The sequence below is a fragment of the Diabrotica undecimpunctata genome, chromosome 1 (assembly GCF_040954645.1).
Source record: "Diabrotica undecimpunctata isolate CICGRU chromosome 1, icDiaUnde3, whole genome shotgun sequence".
In the NCBI taxonomy this organism is placed as follows: Eukaryota; Metazoa; Arthropoda; class Insecta; order Coleoptera; family Chrysomelidae; genus Diabrotica; species Diabrotica undecimpunctata.
Genome location: NC_092803.1, coordinates 191,667,365 through 191,687,436, shown reverse-complemented (window position 1 = coordinate 191,687,436; position 20,072 = coordinate 191,667,365). Strand labels below are relative to the sequence as shown.

The window sequence follows — 20,072 nt, the reverse complement described above, 5'->3', positions numbered from 1 at the left end:
TACATTAGATGGCCCGTGAAATTTCTATTGAACTATAACCCTCTATAGCGAGGACAAATTGGTTATAACGAGAGAAAATAAGATCGAAAAACGTGTTTTTTTACGTTTTTGGCCCGGCCGTGGTTATAAATAAATACTCTTTTTAACTGCCCCGCAATAAACTTAACTGCCGCCCGCAATAAAATTCTTTGCAATAAATACAACTGTTTCACATCTTTAGAAAATATGATCGATATAATGATACTGGGCAATTTCAAGTAGTTAAAAATGACAGACTTATTCCAATTGCAAATGCAATGAAATGTTATCCTCGAAAATACGCTTTATACATTATGTAGTTGGAAAAAATGTAATTACAGATTTTTTATTTTAACGTATATCATTAACAATAAAAGTAAACAACTCTTTTTTGGTTTAATGCATTTCATTGACAATAAAAGTAAACAACTTTTTTTTAAAAACCTCATTCAAACAATATTTATTAGCATCTTATATTGCTTCGAATGGTTTCACTATAGGATGTTAATGTTTTAGAAAACTACATATTTATATGTATGCACAGTATTATTGTTGTCTGATATAACGAGATCGGCTTATAACGAGGTAATTAGTCTGCCATTTCAGTTCTCGTTATCGTTATAGAGGGAGTCTACTGTAATTATATTTGTTTTGTGATAAGGCTAAAAAAATAAGTATACCATGCATAGAATTTTATCGATAACTTTAATGATAACTATAAATTAATATACGATAAAATATATTTATATTATTAATCTAAATATATATTTTAAATCAATATAATAAATGGCTACTGATAATATTTTCAGTATTTACCACAGAACACAAATATAAAATGTATTAACCTACGTAGAATCTATTCTACCCGCCAATGATTTGATAAATAAACTTCTGTTTTTCTACTTGGATCAAAATATTATTCAGTTATTTTATAAGTGAGAAAGATATACAAAGACAAAACATAGTAGAGGGAGATAGAAGCCGGAAATATATACAGTTACTGTTCAATACACAAAATAAGAAGAAATTTAGTTTTTTAAATTTGGTATTAACGTGAAATATTTCATTTTATTTGAGTAAAACAAACTAAAAAATTGAGGGTGATTGTAACAAAAAGTAACTTATACTGCATAAAGACTAAAGAGCATGCTATTTACATCACTGTGATTTTTTCAACGAGACATGATCCATAGATGACTAAACCATTTATCTATGACATGAGCAGGTCTTTATATTTAAGCACAAAGTGTCATTTTCTTTGTTATATTTAAAAAAAATTATTGCGTTCCACATTTATTTCATCAACATAAACCTAGATGACCATGTTTTTGGAGAGATTATTACTACATTGGATACGATCAAATTATTATTTTTAACAAAAAGGTAAGTATTCTGCTATACTTCATCAGCTGTTTTTTGTTTTGGTTAGAATTGGAGTGGCATTGTCATCGCCATTTTTTTGTATAAATATCAACATTTATTTTTATTTTGAAGGTTTTGTTTACGCGCTTTCATTTGCGTTTAATCTGACCTAAAATTTTTAAGACATGTAACCTCTATGGTTCATTATATCTACAATATGTATTTGTATGATAAGGACTAAAAATAAACATTTTGAATGTGGTGTTAAAAATATAACACCCCGTGCATCTTCAATACATGTGCTTATATAACGAAATTTTTGTTCTTTTTTTTACATATACATATAAAAAATTATTTTTGTTCAAATTGTTTAAAAATTAAAATAGAGACATTCTTTTTATTTACATATACTTACATTAAATAAGTATGTTTATCTTATATTATTTTGAGTACAGTATGCTTAGTTTTATTCACTCAATCGGGATCTTAGCTTTGGTTGCAGTAAATTGAACCTGAGTATTGTCAAAATATTTTCAGGTTATTTATAATAAAGAATTGGAACATGTTTAAGTTGAAAAAGCTGTGGCAAATTCAGGAAAGCTTTAGGAACCAGAAATTGATATTACACACTTCATTTTTTTTTCAATGTTTTATTCTTAATATCTTAGAAAGTATTCTATCTACAAGAATAATGGATAGACAGTTACATGTTCTTTGGTTAAAAAAAGTTCCAGTGCCTATAAATGAATGTTCAGGGGAAAAGTTTATAAGAATTCTTAAGTTTAAAAAAGTCTTTAAGAAAACTCCTTAAAGTTTCTGAAGATTTGGTATTAGAAATTTGAAGTTATCCTCAGGACAATGGCACAAAGAAAAATATGATAAACTTTTAATTGTTGTTGTTTAATTTTTCATCAATTTTTTTGATCAGTTTCAATATAAATCTCCAAGTCAAAGGTCTCATCAATTAATATTTTGTGATTTATTATAGTGTAGACAATATACACTGGCATGTTAATTTTTCTGTGTGCTTTAATTGTCTCCTTAGTTGCTGTTCTAACTAAGTTGTATTTACCATGTTGGAGATAATCTAAGATGGTTTCATATTATTTCTGTTCACGCAATGGTTTGTGTTAAATCCATGTCTATGAAAAATTGGCCATAATCTCCACCAGAAGACATTATGTTCTTCTTAGCAGTTATGATTCTACTAAGACTTTACTTTTTGAGATCAACAATTGCCATTTCCTCAATTCCAACATCTAGACTCACCTTTCTTCAGTGTCATGTAGAATTTAGAGATGAGAAGGTCACGAACAATCCATTCACAAAGATCTGATCTTTTCAAAGACCCGTGATTGATACAATCACATTCTGTGACCCTATCAATGACGCTGTCTAGTGTTTAAGAAACGAACTGTGTGATAGCGACACATTGCTTAGTCAAATTAATGCATGAACCGCGAACCGCAAAGAATCGTTCAAACACTGATTTCAGTTTCCCAGAACGTCGAAATCCTTACGCTGCAAACCTGTAAAATTATATACATTCGAATTGTCGAGTCAATAGTCCCGTAGTCTGTTCTATGTATGAATTTATAGGAAATAAAATCCATTTTAAATGTTGCATTATCATTCATTCATGAACATAACAATATGGAATTTGTAATTTTACTTAACTTTTTCAAGTATTTTTTTTATACTTTAATGATTTCTGAAAGAGAAGATGATTTGAGAAATACAAATCTTTGTCAGCCTTAAACTATATTTCATTCTTAAATTTATAGTAACAATATCAAATTCTACACATAAACAACAATATAATTAAAGTCATTCTAATGAATGAATCTCTATGAATGGGTCATGCATTATCATTAATTCATATACTCTCAGAAAGATTCATAAACATAATATTATACTCTACACACTTGACCTTTACACAACAAATTTAATTAGTTGTTCATGTCTTCCCATCACTAGTAGAATTACTTTCTGGACCATGTCTGTCTCCTCCAATGGTGTGAAATTGATGGCCTCATGAAGTTTGGCAAGTGGTTTAATGCTTTGTGTAAATATATTGGTTTAAGCTTTTCTTATATCTGCCTATCCCAAAACATTAACAAACATTCTACTGCTATTTTTTGTAGAACATTGACAAAACCTTCTGTGTAAGCTGAACATATCATATGAGCCTCTTAATTCAAATTCCTGTAAATTCTTGCTGCCATGCTGGATTCTACTTCACACTTGTGGTTTGTATACTTTTTATGGATATGCATCTCCTTCTATATATTTAGAAGATATAAGTAGAAGCATAGTTTCAGTTGATTGGATAAGGTTTGATCACAATTCTTTTGACCCTTTGGTGAATCGATAGTAAAATGTCAGCAGCATTAACTCATACAGCTTCAGTCAGACAAAAAGTATTTTGTTGTCCTCTCCAATGGTTGTCTTTCACAATAGCTTCAAATTGTCAAGTAAGTATATGGATCAAGAAGGCTTTTCATCAAACAATGAAAATTTAAATTTCATATGTGTTAATTATTTTTTTGTCCATTCTTTTTTCACTATCGCACCTAAATTTATTGCACCTATGTCTGCCTTAATTATTGGTGATTAAGGCAGACATAGGTGCAGTGACTTTTTAGAAATTTCATTAATTTTACAGGATGTTTTTTGATTATTTTCAAAGTTAATTCAAATTTTCTCATGATTGAGGCTTATTCTAGAAATTCGAATGTTTTGGTTTCATCTCCATTGTTGATGAGAACTCTTCAATTGTTATCGCAGAACTTACTTGGAACCAGTAACATACTGATTATTCGCAAATGTTTTGTCTCAAATGCAGAATAACAATTGAAAAAAGTCCAATTAACATTATTAAAAGTTTCTTTGGCCATTTATTTTTAGTTGATAAAGTATAGTAATAGTGAATGCACTATTTACTAGTATGCTTTTGTGACAATATTTCTATAAGAGGTTTGAATCATATATTTCTGGAATGTAAAATTAACGAGAGCTCTATAGACCATTTCTATTACAATCTACAACACGAACAAGTGTATTTTCTAAATAGTGTAGAGTATTAACTAAGTTTCCATGAGATGAGAATAATGGCCTTGAAACTTACTGATTGACTTTTTAAAAGAAACATTCTCATTTAAATGAAACAGTCATAGATGTAACATAACTATGTAGTAGATCACAGTAGAAAATGCCAAATAAAAACCTGTAGTTGAAGTACCTGCTTCCAAGCCATCTTCTTTCTCTCTCCCTTTCTCACACACATACACAAATCATAAATCATCTACAATTCATTTTTTTTATATTATACCTTTCACATAAATCACTATTCACTGTACTTACTGAAATTATTTACTGTACTTGCTGTCTGCCCAGATTAACTGTAACATTTTCTATATTTTTTTATTGCAGCAAAAACCAGAATGACAATGCAGAACTATTCAACATTACAAGACACAGCTCATGATCAAGATGAACAAGGCATAGTTTTTCATGTTGCTGAACCTACCAGATCAAAATGGAATCACATAGAAGATCTCGATTCATTTTTTACAAGAATGTACAAGTATCATCAGCGGCATGGTTTCATGTGTATAATGTTAGAGGAACTCTCTGGACTAGGAAAATTCATTTTTGTTGTCATATTAACAGTCTACCTCTTCCACGGAATTAACTATTCAGTTTTATTTGGATGGGAAGAAGTCCGAAACCATACAAAAGTGACTCTAGATGAAATTATTTATCCTGTGGGTCAAACCGTTGGTAATTTTAGTTATTTCACTTGGTTTCTAGTTATTATTGCAATAGCTTTTTTACTTTTTATGCTTGTCTTGAGATTTTACCAAACTTTCCATTTCTGGGACATTAAACAATTTTACAACACTGCCTTAAAAGTAAACGACGATGAACTAGATAATTTAACTTGGTGTGATATAATTGCAAAAATTAAAGATGTACAAATAGAGCAGCAGATGTGTATCCACAAAAGAGAGCTCACAGAGTTAGATATTTATCATAGGATATTGAGACAAGAAAACTATATGGTAGCTATGGTCAATAAACATTTGTTGCCGCCAAGACTGAATATACCTTTTGTGGGCGAAGTAGTTTTTTGGACTAAAACATTAAGGTAAGATTTATATCTTGTAATCAATTAAAAAAATGTTTCACTAATTTTCATTTCATCAACAAACACTAAATAAATTGATATGCTATTATTTATACCAGGAGTGTAGGCTTTCACAGCTGGTGTTTTTTAATGATACATTGGTTTCTGGTATTATAGACCATACTTGCTTCTTGATGGCGTTCCTTATGATGGATTTGACCTTGATTATAAATTTTTGAAAATGATTTGATATAACAAGATAAAAACATACATTACAAACATTAGAATATTGCCTACAAGCAAATGATAATTAATAAAGTTTAAATCATCACTCTCTTTGCCTTTATCCCTAAGTTAGGTCAGCTTCCTATATTTATCTATGAGTTCCTTTACTTTTGGTATTACTAGGTGATGGTCCGATCTGCATTTTGATCTACAGTATACCTGTCATGTCTGTAGTCTTTAATTGAGTCATTGACTAGGCGTTGAGACCCAAACTACATTATCAGACCTGTAATGTTATCTTAGTTTCTAATATTTTAATTAATTTTATGTGTGCTGGATGATATGCATAACCAAACTTCATTCTATCCAAAGTGGTTATACTTTTACAATCATAGTTGTATTTATTGTACATCATGATGTTTTAAAAACATACTATTTCCACAAGCAGGTCCATTTCCTAATTTTTTTTGTTTGGGTATATTTATATGTTCTTCCATTGATAACTCACAAATTATTCTCCCATTTGTATGCTTTCTTTGGCAATTGTATCTGCAAGTTAATTGTTTGTTATCCCCATGTGTGTTTTGACCTACAATGATTTTATATTTTTATTTTGATCTTGTAAATTTTTTAGAATTGTTTGGATGTAAAAAATAATATGATTGGATTATATTTGATTTGGATATTAAATTTTTAAGGACTGGTGGTGAATCAGAAAAGATAATTGCATTCTGGTAATCTTTTTGTTGTAAAATATTCTAGTGCTTTTTGAATTGCTATTGCGTCAGCTGTGATGATAGATGAGTGTTGATGTAGCTTATATTTTATTTATTTATTAATGGTATCCATTTACAAAAGTTTTAACAAAGCTACACCTTAACAACAATCAATTTTTAAAATATCAAACATATCAGAATAACAAACTATAATAAACTTTAACAGCTACCAAGGAATAGACTAGGATTGACATGTAAAAGAGATCATTTATTATAATATACCTTTTAGTTGTTTTATTAAACTAATTTTAGAGTAAAAATATTTATTTGTCTTGGCAGGTCATTTCCACACAGCATCAATTATGTAGTCAGTTCATTGATACCATAATTAGTGTGGTGAAATTGCACTGAAAAGATTTCTGATTGTCTGTTGTTTCTACTAGATACTTTAAGACTAACGAGTGATAACAATTGAGGACAATCTATAATAGCATTAATGACTTTGTGCAGAAAACAAATCTAACAATGTTCTCCTTGACTCAAGTTTTGGTAAATCAAGACTGTCTCTTACCAACTAACAGTCATATTCCTCTCTCTGGTACCCACTCCTAAAGATGCTATATTCAAAAATGTATTTTAGCCTTTCAATCTGTTTAATGTAAAAGTTATATGATGGTGACCATACAACTGATCCATACTCTAGAATGGGCCTAACGAGACCACAATAAAGTCTTCTAAATGTGAACAAAGACACCTCTACAGATGTGCGTTGGATAAATCCCAGTACTTTCATCGCCCTGTTTGTTACTTGATTGGTGCAGCTTGTTATTTATAGAGTATACAAATGTAATTCGTTTTCTTTGCCTCGCAAATGTAATCTTATATTTGTTTATGTTAATCATAAAACAATTTAAGATCTTCCTGCAATGGAACAGCATCATTCTGGCATTTAATTTGTCTAAACAGTTTTACATTGTCAGCAAACATAAGAACACTCACTACTGTTTTTTATTTTTTTGTACTAAACCGACCAGAGACAAGCAAATTAAAAAAGGGCCGCAATGGGAACCTAGCGGCACCCCTGATGGTACCGTTATTTCAATGGAGGTATCGCTTTATTAGTTAACTGTCTGCATACAGCTACTAATAAATTCTGAAATCCATTGAAGAAGGGGAGTCACAATACCCAAACCTATTAGTTTTTATAAGAGGGCCCCATGGTTGACCCGATCATATGCTTTGGAAAAGTCAGTATAGATCGAGTCAAAACTAGACCTTATTGGCATCTGTCGACCTCCCTATCATAAAGCCAAATTGTTCAGGATTAAAAATGCCTCTAAAACTCAATGTCAAGTTCTTACTAACCAAACAATCAAGCAACTTGGCAGCTCTAATTACAGAGAGATCAATAGTTTAATATGTTCTTTGTGGTTTCTTGCACCCGATTTAAAAATCGGCTTTAAAAAGCTTTTCTTCCAGAGACTGGGAAAGCTACCAGTACTTATGATCTGTTAAAAATAAACAAAATTTTTTTTGTAAGTAGGTACACATAAGCATTTTTTCAGAAAATAAGCTGGGATACCATCTGGCCCGCACATAATCAATTTTTACAGCTTGCAGTAGCATCATAGACTTCGGTTGCTGCAAGTGTTTCCGAACTAAAATTGTGCTGTCAAAACTAAAAGAAGATAAAGTATCTGGTTTTTCATCTGAGTAGACTGATGAGAAGTATTCTAAAAAAATATTGACAGAGTCCTTGACATTTAAACCAACCCTGTCATTATAGATCATTCTAGATAGTAAATTATACCCATTTCTTTTGCTTTTAATGTAAGACCAAAAAAATTCGGATTATCAGAAAATTGTTTTCTATCCTATCCAAATACTGTTTCAGGCAGTCTGAACATTTCAAACTGATTTCTGTAAGTCACAAAACGGTCATAATCATCTTGCCGATCACTAATTCTAAATTGTTTGTGGACCTGTTTTATTAAATATAATTAGGTTACGCAGCTCTAAGAAGAACCAAGAGGGGAAAGTTGAGATTTTATGTTTCTTTAGTGGAAAACATGTTCTATCAGTGAGTAATTTAAACCATAAAAAATGACCACCATACTATCAACTGTTCCATTAAGAAACAGTCCCTCCCAATTTATAATTTCTAAATAATTATTTATTGAAAAGTAGTCACCATTTCTGAATCATAAAAATATTCCTCGTAATTCATAAAATTACAGTTTTCTTCACACAATAGTTTAAAACTGTTAGCTGTGTGATTTAAGTTATTCTCAAAAATTTTATCTATTAGCGGAGTGACATTAATAGGTTCCAAATTATTAAAAACCAGGTCCAATGGGACTCAATTGCTGTTCAAAACCTCATTCTTTTGAAAAAAGGTATGGAATCTAAAGCAATTTGCCACAATACTTACAGACTCGTTTTCAGTGCCAGCCAGTATTGAGCCCAACTCATCATTACCCCATCTGGCTTGTGGTAGGTTGTAATTACCTGCCAAGACAAACAAGCTATCTGAAAAATTACTGTAAACATATTCAACAGTTTCACAATGTCTTTAAATAAGAGTGAGAAGGTGATGAGTTTTTATTTTAAGTGTTAGCTATAACTGATATATGTCAGTGTCAACAAGAGGAACTATGATTTTTTGGGTAGAAAGGCTCTTTTTAGATGCGATTAGTACACTCCCTCCACGCGCGTGGAGGGGATGTACTAATCGCAGGGGGTTTAGAGTGTTTTTTGTATTTGTTTGGGTAATATGAAGATGCAATCAGTGTTTTTACATTGTAAACTTGATGTAATCATTTTTTTAGGTACAACGTACAAGGCTTGTTATTCAGGACTCCATTCGAAAGCCCTTGGCAGCTACGAGAGGAGTACAAAAAGTATCATATGCGACAGAAGTTAGCAGATGAACTACAGGTACACATTCGTTGGTTGTTTTTGATAAATCTGATGCTCGCGCCAGTTGTCTTTTTGTGGCTGGTTCTATACACTTTTTACAGCTATGGAGAACTAATAAAACGTGAACCTGGTCGGATGGGTATGAGAAATTGGTCACTCTATTCCAAATTGTATTTTAGGCATTTTAATGAACTAGATCATGAGCTTCATGCCAGGTTGACCAGATCGTACCGTCCAGCTTCGAAATATTTGGAGGCTTTCAGTAGTCCTATCACCTCAATAATAGCCAGATATGTAGGATTTATTTGCGGTTCATTGTTTATTGTTTTAATAGCACTAGCACTGTATGATGAAGATGTACTTGCTGTAGAACATGTTTTATCTGTAATGACAGGATTGGGAGGTATTACGGCTATCTGCAGATCTTTGATTCCTGATGAAACGATAGTTTGGTGTCCTGAACAACTATTGGAATGTGTAGTGGCGCATACGCATTATTTACCATCAGATTGGAAAGGACAGGCTCACACATCGCGGGTAAGAAAAAGTTTTCAGGAACTATTTCAAATGAGTGTCGTTGCGATATTCGAAAATCTTATATCACCCATAATGACACCTTTAATACTGATGACTTGGATGTATCCACGATCTTTGGAGTTTGTCGACTTCTTTAGAAATTTTACAGTATCTGTAGTTGGTGTTGGAGACGTTTGTAGTTTTGCCGAGATGGATGTTAAGAAGCACGGCAATCCATTATGGCAAGTCGATCCTCATTACTATCCTTCATCAGCGAGTGCAGACGCCGATCAATATTTGCAAGGAGAGGATGGCAAAGTCGAATTATCGCTAATCCATTTCACTACGACTAATCCCGCGTGGATTCCTCCGCCAGATGCACAAGACTTTATCGATTCTGTACAAGAAGAAGCCGGTCCCAATCTATTCGATTCCGACTTGGAGTTGTACCCTACACAAGTACATTTTGACGAACAGTTACCTAGAAAGTCTGTAATGCGAACTAGATCTCTATTCCGAGGCGACAGAGAAGTACCGAGTACAACAGATGTGGCTTATCAACAAACAGCAAGCCAAGACATCAAAAACCGACCAGAAAAGTCTGTGGTATGGTTTGACAGCGAAACCAGTGCTGCTCCTAGTTTACGAAAATCTGTAACTTGGTTAGAAGGACCTGACCTGGCGGCTTCTCTTAATATGAGAAAAAGTGCCATAGCTCTGCATTCGCGACGGACAAGAAATATAAGATCTTACGAAGAAACTACACCTTTGTTGTCAACCACTAGGCGCCCTAGTCGATGAGTAATTTAAGCATTGTACATATGAAATTTTCGTAAATAAATATTATTTATTGCCCACTGGGATGCCATTTAATTAAACCAGCGCTGGACAAAGTTTTCAAATAACGTTTTTATGTACAATATTTAATTTTATCTGTCTGGTTTATCTAATTTATGCGCTAATATCGGTATTATACTAAAACAATTTTTAATTGAAGGTGATTAATTGGCAACGTCGCACTTAACGAATCCCTTAACGATAACTTTTCAACGAAATCATATTCCACATATTAATTTTGCAGAGGCGTACCAAAAAAAATTTTAATTTGTAGCGATAAGACTACCAAAGAGAATTGAAATACTATTATAAAAACAATACCTCAATCAACCAAAGAAGCCTATCGTCTATGTTTCGCCTAGCTCAGTATCTAAAGTGTGAATTCGTCTTGTCTTAAACTAGGAATTAAACCATGAACCCTCAGCTGATGTTTTACAGTAAATAAAATTTGTCGATACTTATGGCATCATGGCATCGGTGGGCTGCTTGCTACCAATTATCTGTGGCCTACCAATTAGATAATTAGGTCTTCCAGAGCATGTTATTCCATATTACATTTGTGTGGCCTCCCAATTAGGTGGTTTCAGAAATATCCCATAAAATCTTCAATACAGCTAATAAACGAAAAAAAAAAAAATACTAAGACGAATATATGGAGGCATAAAAGAACAAGGTTTGTGGCGCAGGTGTTACAATTTTGAGTTGTATAGAAGATTTGGAGAACCTGACGTTGTAAAATTCATTAAGGTAGCACGCCTTAGATGGATAGGTCATGTAATCAGACGAGAGGAAGATGCCATAGTCAGAAAAGTTTTTGACCGAAGAGGGCCGATCGGACAACGAAGAAGAGGAAGACCGAGACTTAGGTACCAAGACAACCTAGAAAATGATTTGAAGTCTATCGGAATTAGAGCATGGAGAAGAGTTGCCAGAGATAGGGGCGAATGGAGGATTGTTCTGAAGAAGGCTTTGGCTCATAAAGAGCTGTAACGCCACTGATGATGATGACAGCTAATAAACCCAATAATACAGCCAATAAACCTTGAATACGGCCAATAAACTAAAATATAAGTAACAACTTGTAGTAGAGACACATCAGAAGGGGTTTAACTTCCTTGCCATTTTACAAAATTACAATGAAACAAGTAGCAGATGACAACGATAAAATGAAATATAATTATTATTACTTAGTTTGGTGGTTTCGAAAGAAGTGATGTTACTAATGTTGAAAATGCTGTCAGAATTATAGAATATAGATTACAAGGAAGTACTCACCCCAAGAGAATTCTGCAGACCATAAAATGAAGCTTATTATAATTCTTACCTTCTTTTATAAATTTTAATTATAGACAAAAAACATATCCCACTATGTCAGAAAAGGTGATTGACAGAAAGTAAGTGGGAGACTGAAATGAAGTTACCAGATGTCATAGGATGTATGCCTATGATGAAATTAGCTTTTCTGTCAACATAGAACAGAATATTTAGTCTACCGGACAGAGAGAGAGAGAGAGATAAGGCAAATATTTATTCTACCGGAAAGAAAGACAAAGGGCGCCAACTACTTTTTGAAGAAAAAATAGTTAAAACGAAACTGGACGTAAAGGAATTAATAAAGAAATTAAAAAAAAAAAATCTGAATTTGGTTTCGACAATTAGAAATCTTCGGATTTCGAGTTTCGGGATTTATTACAGAGCATCTGTAAATAGCCGCTCCGAAGATTCCTTTTAGGATGAAATACGTATAAGAGGATATACAGAGGCACTATACCTGAAATCAAATCTTAACTGTCTTTCCTTTTAAAATAAAATAATTATTTAAATATAAATTAATAAAGATGTGACGTTTATAACGTTACAAATTATTCATTTAAACATATAAGTAATTACGTAAAAATTAAATCTTAAGACCAATATAATTATTAAATTATCATGTGTCTTTTGACAGGTATCTTATAGTTGTCTAACAAATTAAAGTAAAATTTAAATCATATTAGAAAGTACCTAATACCGAACTTCAAAAAACAGAAAACTTTGGAAAATACTTATTTTTTCATTAGACTAACAATCTGAAATTTTAACATACGATCTCGTTATTACACATCATTCGCTATTTATAGAATTGCTGTGGGCTGTAAACGTTATATTTGTTTTTTTTTTTAACTTAATTTGAAAGTTTCCTTGTGTTTATTTGTTTTATATTTCATATAAATTAAAATGAAGTAAGCTAAACTGTTATCATGTGAATGCGTGTATATAGTAGTGCATTTGTTTATTTCAGTAAATTCTCGAAATATGAAATGAAGATGGCACTAAAAGAGTTAATAGCTTTGTTAGAAGAAGACTCAGATTGTGGAAATGCTGACTCACTTAATGTGGTTTATTTGCCGCCGTAATTAGATGAAGTTGATGATGATATTTAGACAATATAAAAGCCAACCATAGAGGCAAGTCATAATATTGAAGTTTTTCCACTCTTTTTTGATAAAAAAGTAATTGAGAGCATTCTATATTTTACAAATATTTATGCATCGCAAGATAACCGTCACGATTTTGGAATGAATAACATAGATTTAAAAAAATTTATTAGCATATGTATATTATCTGGTTCACACTCTGCTTCAAGTTGATATGCATTGGTCAAAGGATGAGGATAGAGAAGTGCACATGATAAGAGAAAGCATGAGACGGCATAGATTTAGATTTATAATAGTGAAGAAACCGCTACATCAGTGTCAAACTTAGTACATGGACGTTAATCTAAATTTGCTTAACCAGATGAAACCAGATTCGACAATATTGGCCACATTACAAAAAGAAACGATGCTAGTGCAAGAATGTAGGATGTGCAAAAGTAATACTATTTATTTATGTAAAAGGTGTAGAATGCACCTACACCCCGAATGTTTCGAAACTTTTCATCTTAAAATTTAATTTAGATTTAAGATACAATATCGTCCTTTATTAAAAATTGTACTGTTTTCCTTGAAAATGAGAAAAAAATCTTTGTGGTTGTAAATTAGTCTTAATTTACGTGTTTTTAATCCAATCTAATAAATTAATTGTCAAATTTCTCTTTGTATATTGAGCGGCCGTTAATGGGTAAATACTATATAAAGCATAAACGTACCTCAAAACTATTTTAGAGTTAATAATAAAGTCTATTTAATAAATATATTCCCACGAAATAGGACACACTGCGCCTATGCACATATAGAATGTGGAACGAATAAACTAAAATATCATATTTCTCTCATTCCCATTATTTCTAATAACGTAAATATATATACCAGCGAAATATTGATAAGTCAGTCTGTGTTAATATAGGTCTATGGTTTATGTATGCGAGCAGTATACCTAACAATTTTATCTACATAACTATTTTTACTTTTATTACTCTTTTATTGTTTTATTGGTCTGTTTACATGACTAAATAGCTGTTACAGACATTAAGGACGCAGTCAGTAACCTGCAGTATCGATTGACAATTAAATCGCTATTTTTAAGACGGTAGAATTAAGTAAAATTCCAAATCACTCGAGGCCTGGGTCTCGATTGATTTGGATTCATTCATCAAGTCATTCAGAGAGTATTTATTTGAATTTTTAAAAATATTCGTATTTCCCATGACCAGACAGATAAAACTAAATACTAAATATTTTCTTTTTGCTATTTTTAGTATACGAAATTTTAACAGCATAATATTTAAATAGTGTAAAATTATTACGCCCTCATGTAGGATAAACATTTAAGACATAACTTAAACATAATTATAAAGTTTTTAACTCGATGTAAAATAGAAAACTTCAATATTGATAAATATCAAAAAGTAAAATTGAAGTTACATAGAAGTGGTAAAAGGGAACATATGAACTGCAACAGGTAGGTAGAAGTATTGCCTGTAAATCATTTAATTATTCAGCTTTTATTGCTTTTTATACGTTAAATTATTCGACCAGTATGTTTCAAAAACTGTTTACTTGCTATATATTCGATCAGAATCTATTTGTTGAAGCACAGAATACACCACCCAACAAGAAGCGAAACGAAGGGCTTTTCGCAATCCAAATTTCTGTGAGAATCCGCCATCTTCTAAATAGTTTATCTGTCAACCTATAAGAACTGAAGTTTGTTTACGTATTGAGAAGTGTTGTTTCGTGTGTGTTGTTTAATAGTAAAAAAGAATAATACTGTTATACATATTTTTGTATATACATATATACAAAAATATGTAATACCTTAAAAAATCGATAAAAAGTAATAGAAATCGACTGATTTTCATTTCTATTTTGAAATCAACTCTCAAATTCAATCGCTTTTTATCGGTTTTTTAACGTGCTAAAATACTTTCATAAAATACATCAAAATGAGAAAGGTCCATACATATAGTCATATAATGAGAGGACCTAAATATCGCTTACTCCGGTTAATCATTCAGGGCAAAATCGAAGGAAAACGTTGGGTCGGAAGAAAACGACTGTCCTGGCTGCGTAACATTAGACAATGGACAGGTCGAACGGTCGAGGAACTGTTTCATCTAGCTGCCAACCGAGAATCATTTCATCAGCTTGTCTATATGACGATAGCCAACGCTTGAATACAAGCACGGCACACAAAGAAGAAGAAAATACTTTTAGTACGTTTTGTTTGTTTAAAAAAAAAACAAATCGATATTTTTTACTTACTACTACTACTAATTTATAAGACCTTTTTATTTATCAGTACAAAATTGATATATTGGTTATATTAAATTTAACAGAAAAAAATACAATTTATACAAAACAGATCTACTTAAAAAACATTAGCTTTAATAATTACTTTGTTTCTCAGTGTAACTATAACTATACTACTGTTTTGAATGACTTCCTCATTAGTTTTTTTAGTGTACTAAGTCGTGTAACTGTCATTCTCCCTCCGAAATTTCTGTCCTACGAATATCGAAGGTACCGACAAAGCTTTCGCTCCTTGTTGAGTGGTGTATTCTGTGGGTCAGTGATAGTCATTCTTCGTTGCTATGGTAACGCAATATGTTTTTACGGGCGGAACCGCGGAACTTAACAACTAGATATCAATAGGTCCCCCTAATTAATATACAAGTGAGGTAATCACACATGTCTGCATTTTTTGAAGATCATTAAAAAAGTCTGCATCATTTTGAGATAAGGTCTACGTTTCAGCACCATATATCAAAACCGGTCTTATTAAGGTCTTATATACAGTGGCTCACAGCTTAAATGATGCAGTCGCTACTCAAGAAATCTAGCTTGTGTCAGTGGCTCAATATTTATTAGAAAAAAATTACATACTCAAATTAAATTACTGTAAGTCTTCTAAAATAGCATAAGCTATTTTTTGGGTTTAAAATATACCATAATTAAATAACAATAAATATTTAGTTATTTTATTTATGATTTTAATGTCACAGTCAAAATGATGCAGATAAGATGAAGCATTACACAATTTATTAATTTAAAAGTAGGCGTTGCAATAAATTTATATTGCAGTTATTTTTGGTTAATTTGACATTTCAAAGTATTTAATCAGCAAATATCAAAATTATTTAAGAATGGGTCGCCCAACTATGATTAGTGAAAGAAATTTAATTACTGCTCTCCATGGAAATGGATATCGCCAGAGAAATATCCAAAAGGATAAATAAATTTTCATCAATAGTTTAGAACATTATTAAAATAAAAATAGAGTTGAAAATAAATCAAGGTTAGCTGCAAATTAGATTTTTACTGAACGTGAGGAAAAACGGATTGTCAGTGAAATAGCAAATAATCCTAAAAAAGTGCATCAAATTTGCGAGATGGGGTGTAAAGACAGTTTAAAAAAGGGTATAATCCCGAGACAATTAGACGGATATTATAAAAGAATAATCTACGTGTTCAAACTACTAGAAATAAACCTTTTAGTCATCATCATCAGTGGTGCTACAGCTCTAGTTGAGCCTTGACCTTCTCCAGTCTTTTTCGCCAGTCGTTTCTGTTCATCGCCAACCGTTGCCAATTTGCCGCGCCGATTTTCCTTGCGTCCTCGTCCACACCGTCCCTCCATCTCAGTCGTGGTCTGCCTCTACTCCTATTTCCCACTGGGACCGATAATAGAGTTCGTCTGGGTGGGTAATTTTCATTTGCTCTTGACACATGTCCAGCCCATCTAAGCCTACCTATTTTTATGAAGGATATTACATCTCTACCATTTACTATTTTTTTATACTTCTCGTACAATTCGAAATTATATCGCCTTCTCCAAATACCATTCTCACAGAATGCGCCCATTATTCTTCTTAGTTTCTTCCTTTCGAAGACGAGCAGAAGATTTGCGTCTGTTTTGGAGATGGTCCATGTTTCTGACCCATATGTCAGCACTGGTAGGATGAGTGTTCTATATATTATTAGTTTGGTTTTCTGGCTTAAATTTATGTTTTTTAGCTGCTTGCTTAGTCCAAAATAACATTTGTTTGCTAGCAGTACCCTCCGTTTTACTTCTTCAGATGTGTCATTATCGTTTGTTATGAGAGAACCCAAATATGTAAACTTATTTACTACCTCAAAATTATATTGGTCTATACTGAAGTTTTCTTCGGCGTTTCTAGCTCTATCTCTGTTATTTGGAATAGATGCTAACATTTTGGTTTTTTCCTCGTTTATTTTAAGGCCCATATTTTGTGCGGCTGTCAAGAAGGTGGAAGTCATCTCTTTAAGTCCTCGTGTAGTACGTGCGATCAAATCCAGATCGTCAGCGTAAGCCATAATCTGCGTTGATTTATTAAAGATTGTTCCCCTATTGTGTAACTCGGCATCTCTTATAGTCTTTTCTAACGCTATATTAAAGAGAAGGCACGCCAGCGCGTCTCCCTGCCGTAACCCTGCATATGTTTCAAACGCTTGTGACATATCGCCTTGTATTTGCACTCTGCAGATCACTTTACTCATAGTTGTTTTTACGAGCCTTATTAATTTATGGGGAATGTTAAGTTCATTCATGGCTTCGTATAATTTACCTCTTAGGACGCTATCATACGCTGACTTAAAGTCCACAAAGAGATGGAACGTGTCAATATTAAATTCATTGGTTTTTTCTAAGATTTGACGTAGCACAAAAATCTGGTCAATTGTTGACCTACCTGGCCTAAAACCGCTTTGATACTCACCAAGGATTTCTTCCACGTACGTACTTAAACGGCTGTACAGGGTGTTGGAGAATATTTTGTACATTGTATTCAGAAGAGTTATGCCCCTATAATTTTTACATTCCAACAAATCTCCCTTTTTGTGCAGTGGACATATGATTCCAGTGCACCATTCCTCTGGCATTTGTTCTTCTTCCCAGACTTTGACTATTATGTTGTGAATTTGGTGCATAATGCTGTTACCTCCATGTTTGATGAGCTCTGCGGGGATACAATCCACTCCTGGGGACTTGCTATTTTTGAGTCGTGTGATTGCGTCTTTCACTTCAAATATTGAGGGAGGTTAAGTAAACCTTTTAGTAGCCAAAGAAATATGCGTATGAGATTGGTGTTCGCCAGGGAGCATATTAACAAAGATCTGAACATTTGGAATTAGTAACATTTGCTAATGAAACCAAAATAAACTTGTTTGGGTCCGATGGAAAAATATCGGTGCGGAGAAAGCCGAATGAAAAACTAAAATTAAAAAATATGAAAACTACGGTAAAGCACGGTGGAGATGGAGTGATGATGGGGGGTGTATGTCTTCTGGAGGAGTAGCTAACATGCATTTTATTGAAGGGAATATGAACTAATACATGAATTTGGGTATAATAAGTCAGCATCTCGCCCCTAGTGCTCAAATAGGTATCAATAACAATTACCGGTTTTATCAGGACAACGATCCAGAACACACGACATTTTGGGTTCGTACTTGGTTTCTTTATAGTTACCGAAATGTCATTAAAACACCAGCCCTGTCACCAGATTTGAATGATATTGAACATTTGTGGTATACATTTAAAAATAAAGTAAATAGTCCCCCAATATCAAATAGAAATAAATTGAAAGTAAAAATTACTGAAGCTTGGTACACAATTTCCCAAATTATACTAGAAAGTGAGTCGAATCAATGCCTAGACGACTACAGGCTGTAGTTGATAATGAAGGAGGATCTACAAAATATGTAACAATAATTTTTCAATGCGTTGAGTTTGTTTTCTTGATTAATTTTCTTGTTTTAAAGTTTTCATCATTTTAGCTGTGATATTAAAATCGTACATAAAATAATATGTTTATTGTTATTTAAGTATGGTATACTTAAAACTCAAAAAATTGCTTATGCTATTTTAGAAGACTTATAGTAAATGTCTGTAATTTTTTTCTAATAAATATTGAGCCGCTGACACAAGCTAGTTTTAATGAGTAGCGACTGCATCATTTAAGCTGTGAGCCACTGTATATTGAGCTTTACTGTACGTTTTATATTTTTATTTTTTAAATGTTTCTGGACACCGTGAACAGTTCTATTTGCTATTGCTATGCGTCTTTTTATTTCGTCGCTTGTCGTGTTTATTGCGTTTACTAGCGATCCAAAATATGACTTCTTTGACTTGCTCAAAGGTAGAGTTGTTAATTTGAATTCTCTGTTGGATATTTCGGGGGTTTTTAGAAACCAACATATATTTGGTTTTTTCCTCTTTTACACAAGTCCTAATTCACATGCCGCGTCCGTAAGCTTTGTAATACTCTGCACGATGTCTCTCATACTTCTGCCCACTATAACTATATCGTCAGCGAATGTGAAAATTTGAGTCGATATATTAAAAATAGTTCCATTCATTCTAATATTTAATTGTCTGATTGCCTTTTCCAAGGCAATATTAAAGACGAGACACGCCAGCGCGTCCCCCTGGCAGACCATTATTAATGTCAAAGAACGTGGAGTTTTCTCCTTCAATTCTACTTACGTTTTGCATTGTTAATTGGGTCCACTTAACTAACTTAGGTGAGATCCCAAAGTCTATCATTGCATTATATAATGCAGTGAAGTCGAGAAAGAGATGGTGTGTATCTATGTTATATTGTAGTGACTTTTCTAGAATCTGCGTATGTGGTTGAATTTGATGTGTAGTTGACTTTCCAGCAGTAAATCCGCATCGATATTGATCAACAATATTCTTTGTAAAATGTTTAAGTCTTTCAAACAATACATTGCCGAAGATTTTATACGCAGATGCTAACAGAGTAATGCCTCTATAGTTCTTACACTCCAGTGGATCACCCCTTTTTATGCAACGGACATATTATTCCCTTTAGCCACTCTTCTGGTACCAATTCATTATGCCATATAAGTACTATTAGTTTATGGATTGCTGCAAAAAGTTGATCA

The 20,072-nt window shown here is 32.5% G+C and overlaps 1 protein-coding gene across 1 annotated transcript; it reads left to right on the top strand.

Moving 5' to 3' along the window:
* The first annotated feature begins 1,049 nt into the window (after positions 1 to 1,049).
* Positions 1,050 to 13,203, top strand: Atg9 (autophagy-related protein 9). The gene is made up of 3 exons (XM_072520897.1): positions 1,050 to 1,401; positions 4,813 to 5,530; positions 9,279 to 13,203. Exons 2-3 carry the CDS (start codon positions 4,824 to 4,826, stop codon positions 10,684 to 10,686), a joined length of 2,115 nt encoding a protein of 704 aa, XP_072376998.1. The 5' UTR covers positions 1,050 to 1,401; positions 4,813 to 4,823; the 3' UTR covers positions 10,687 to 13,203.
* The last annotated feature ends 6,869 nt before the right edge of the window (positions 13,204 to 20,072 follow it).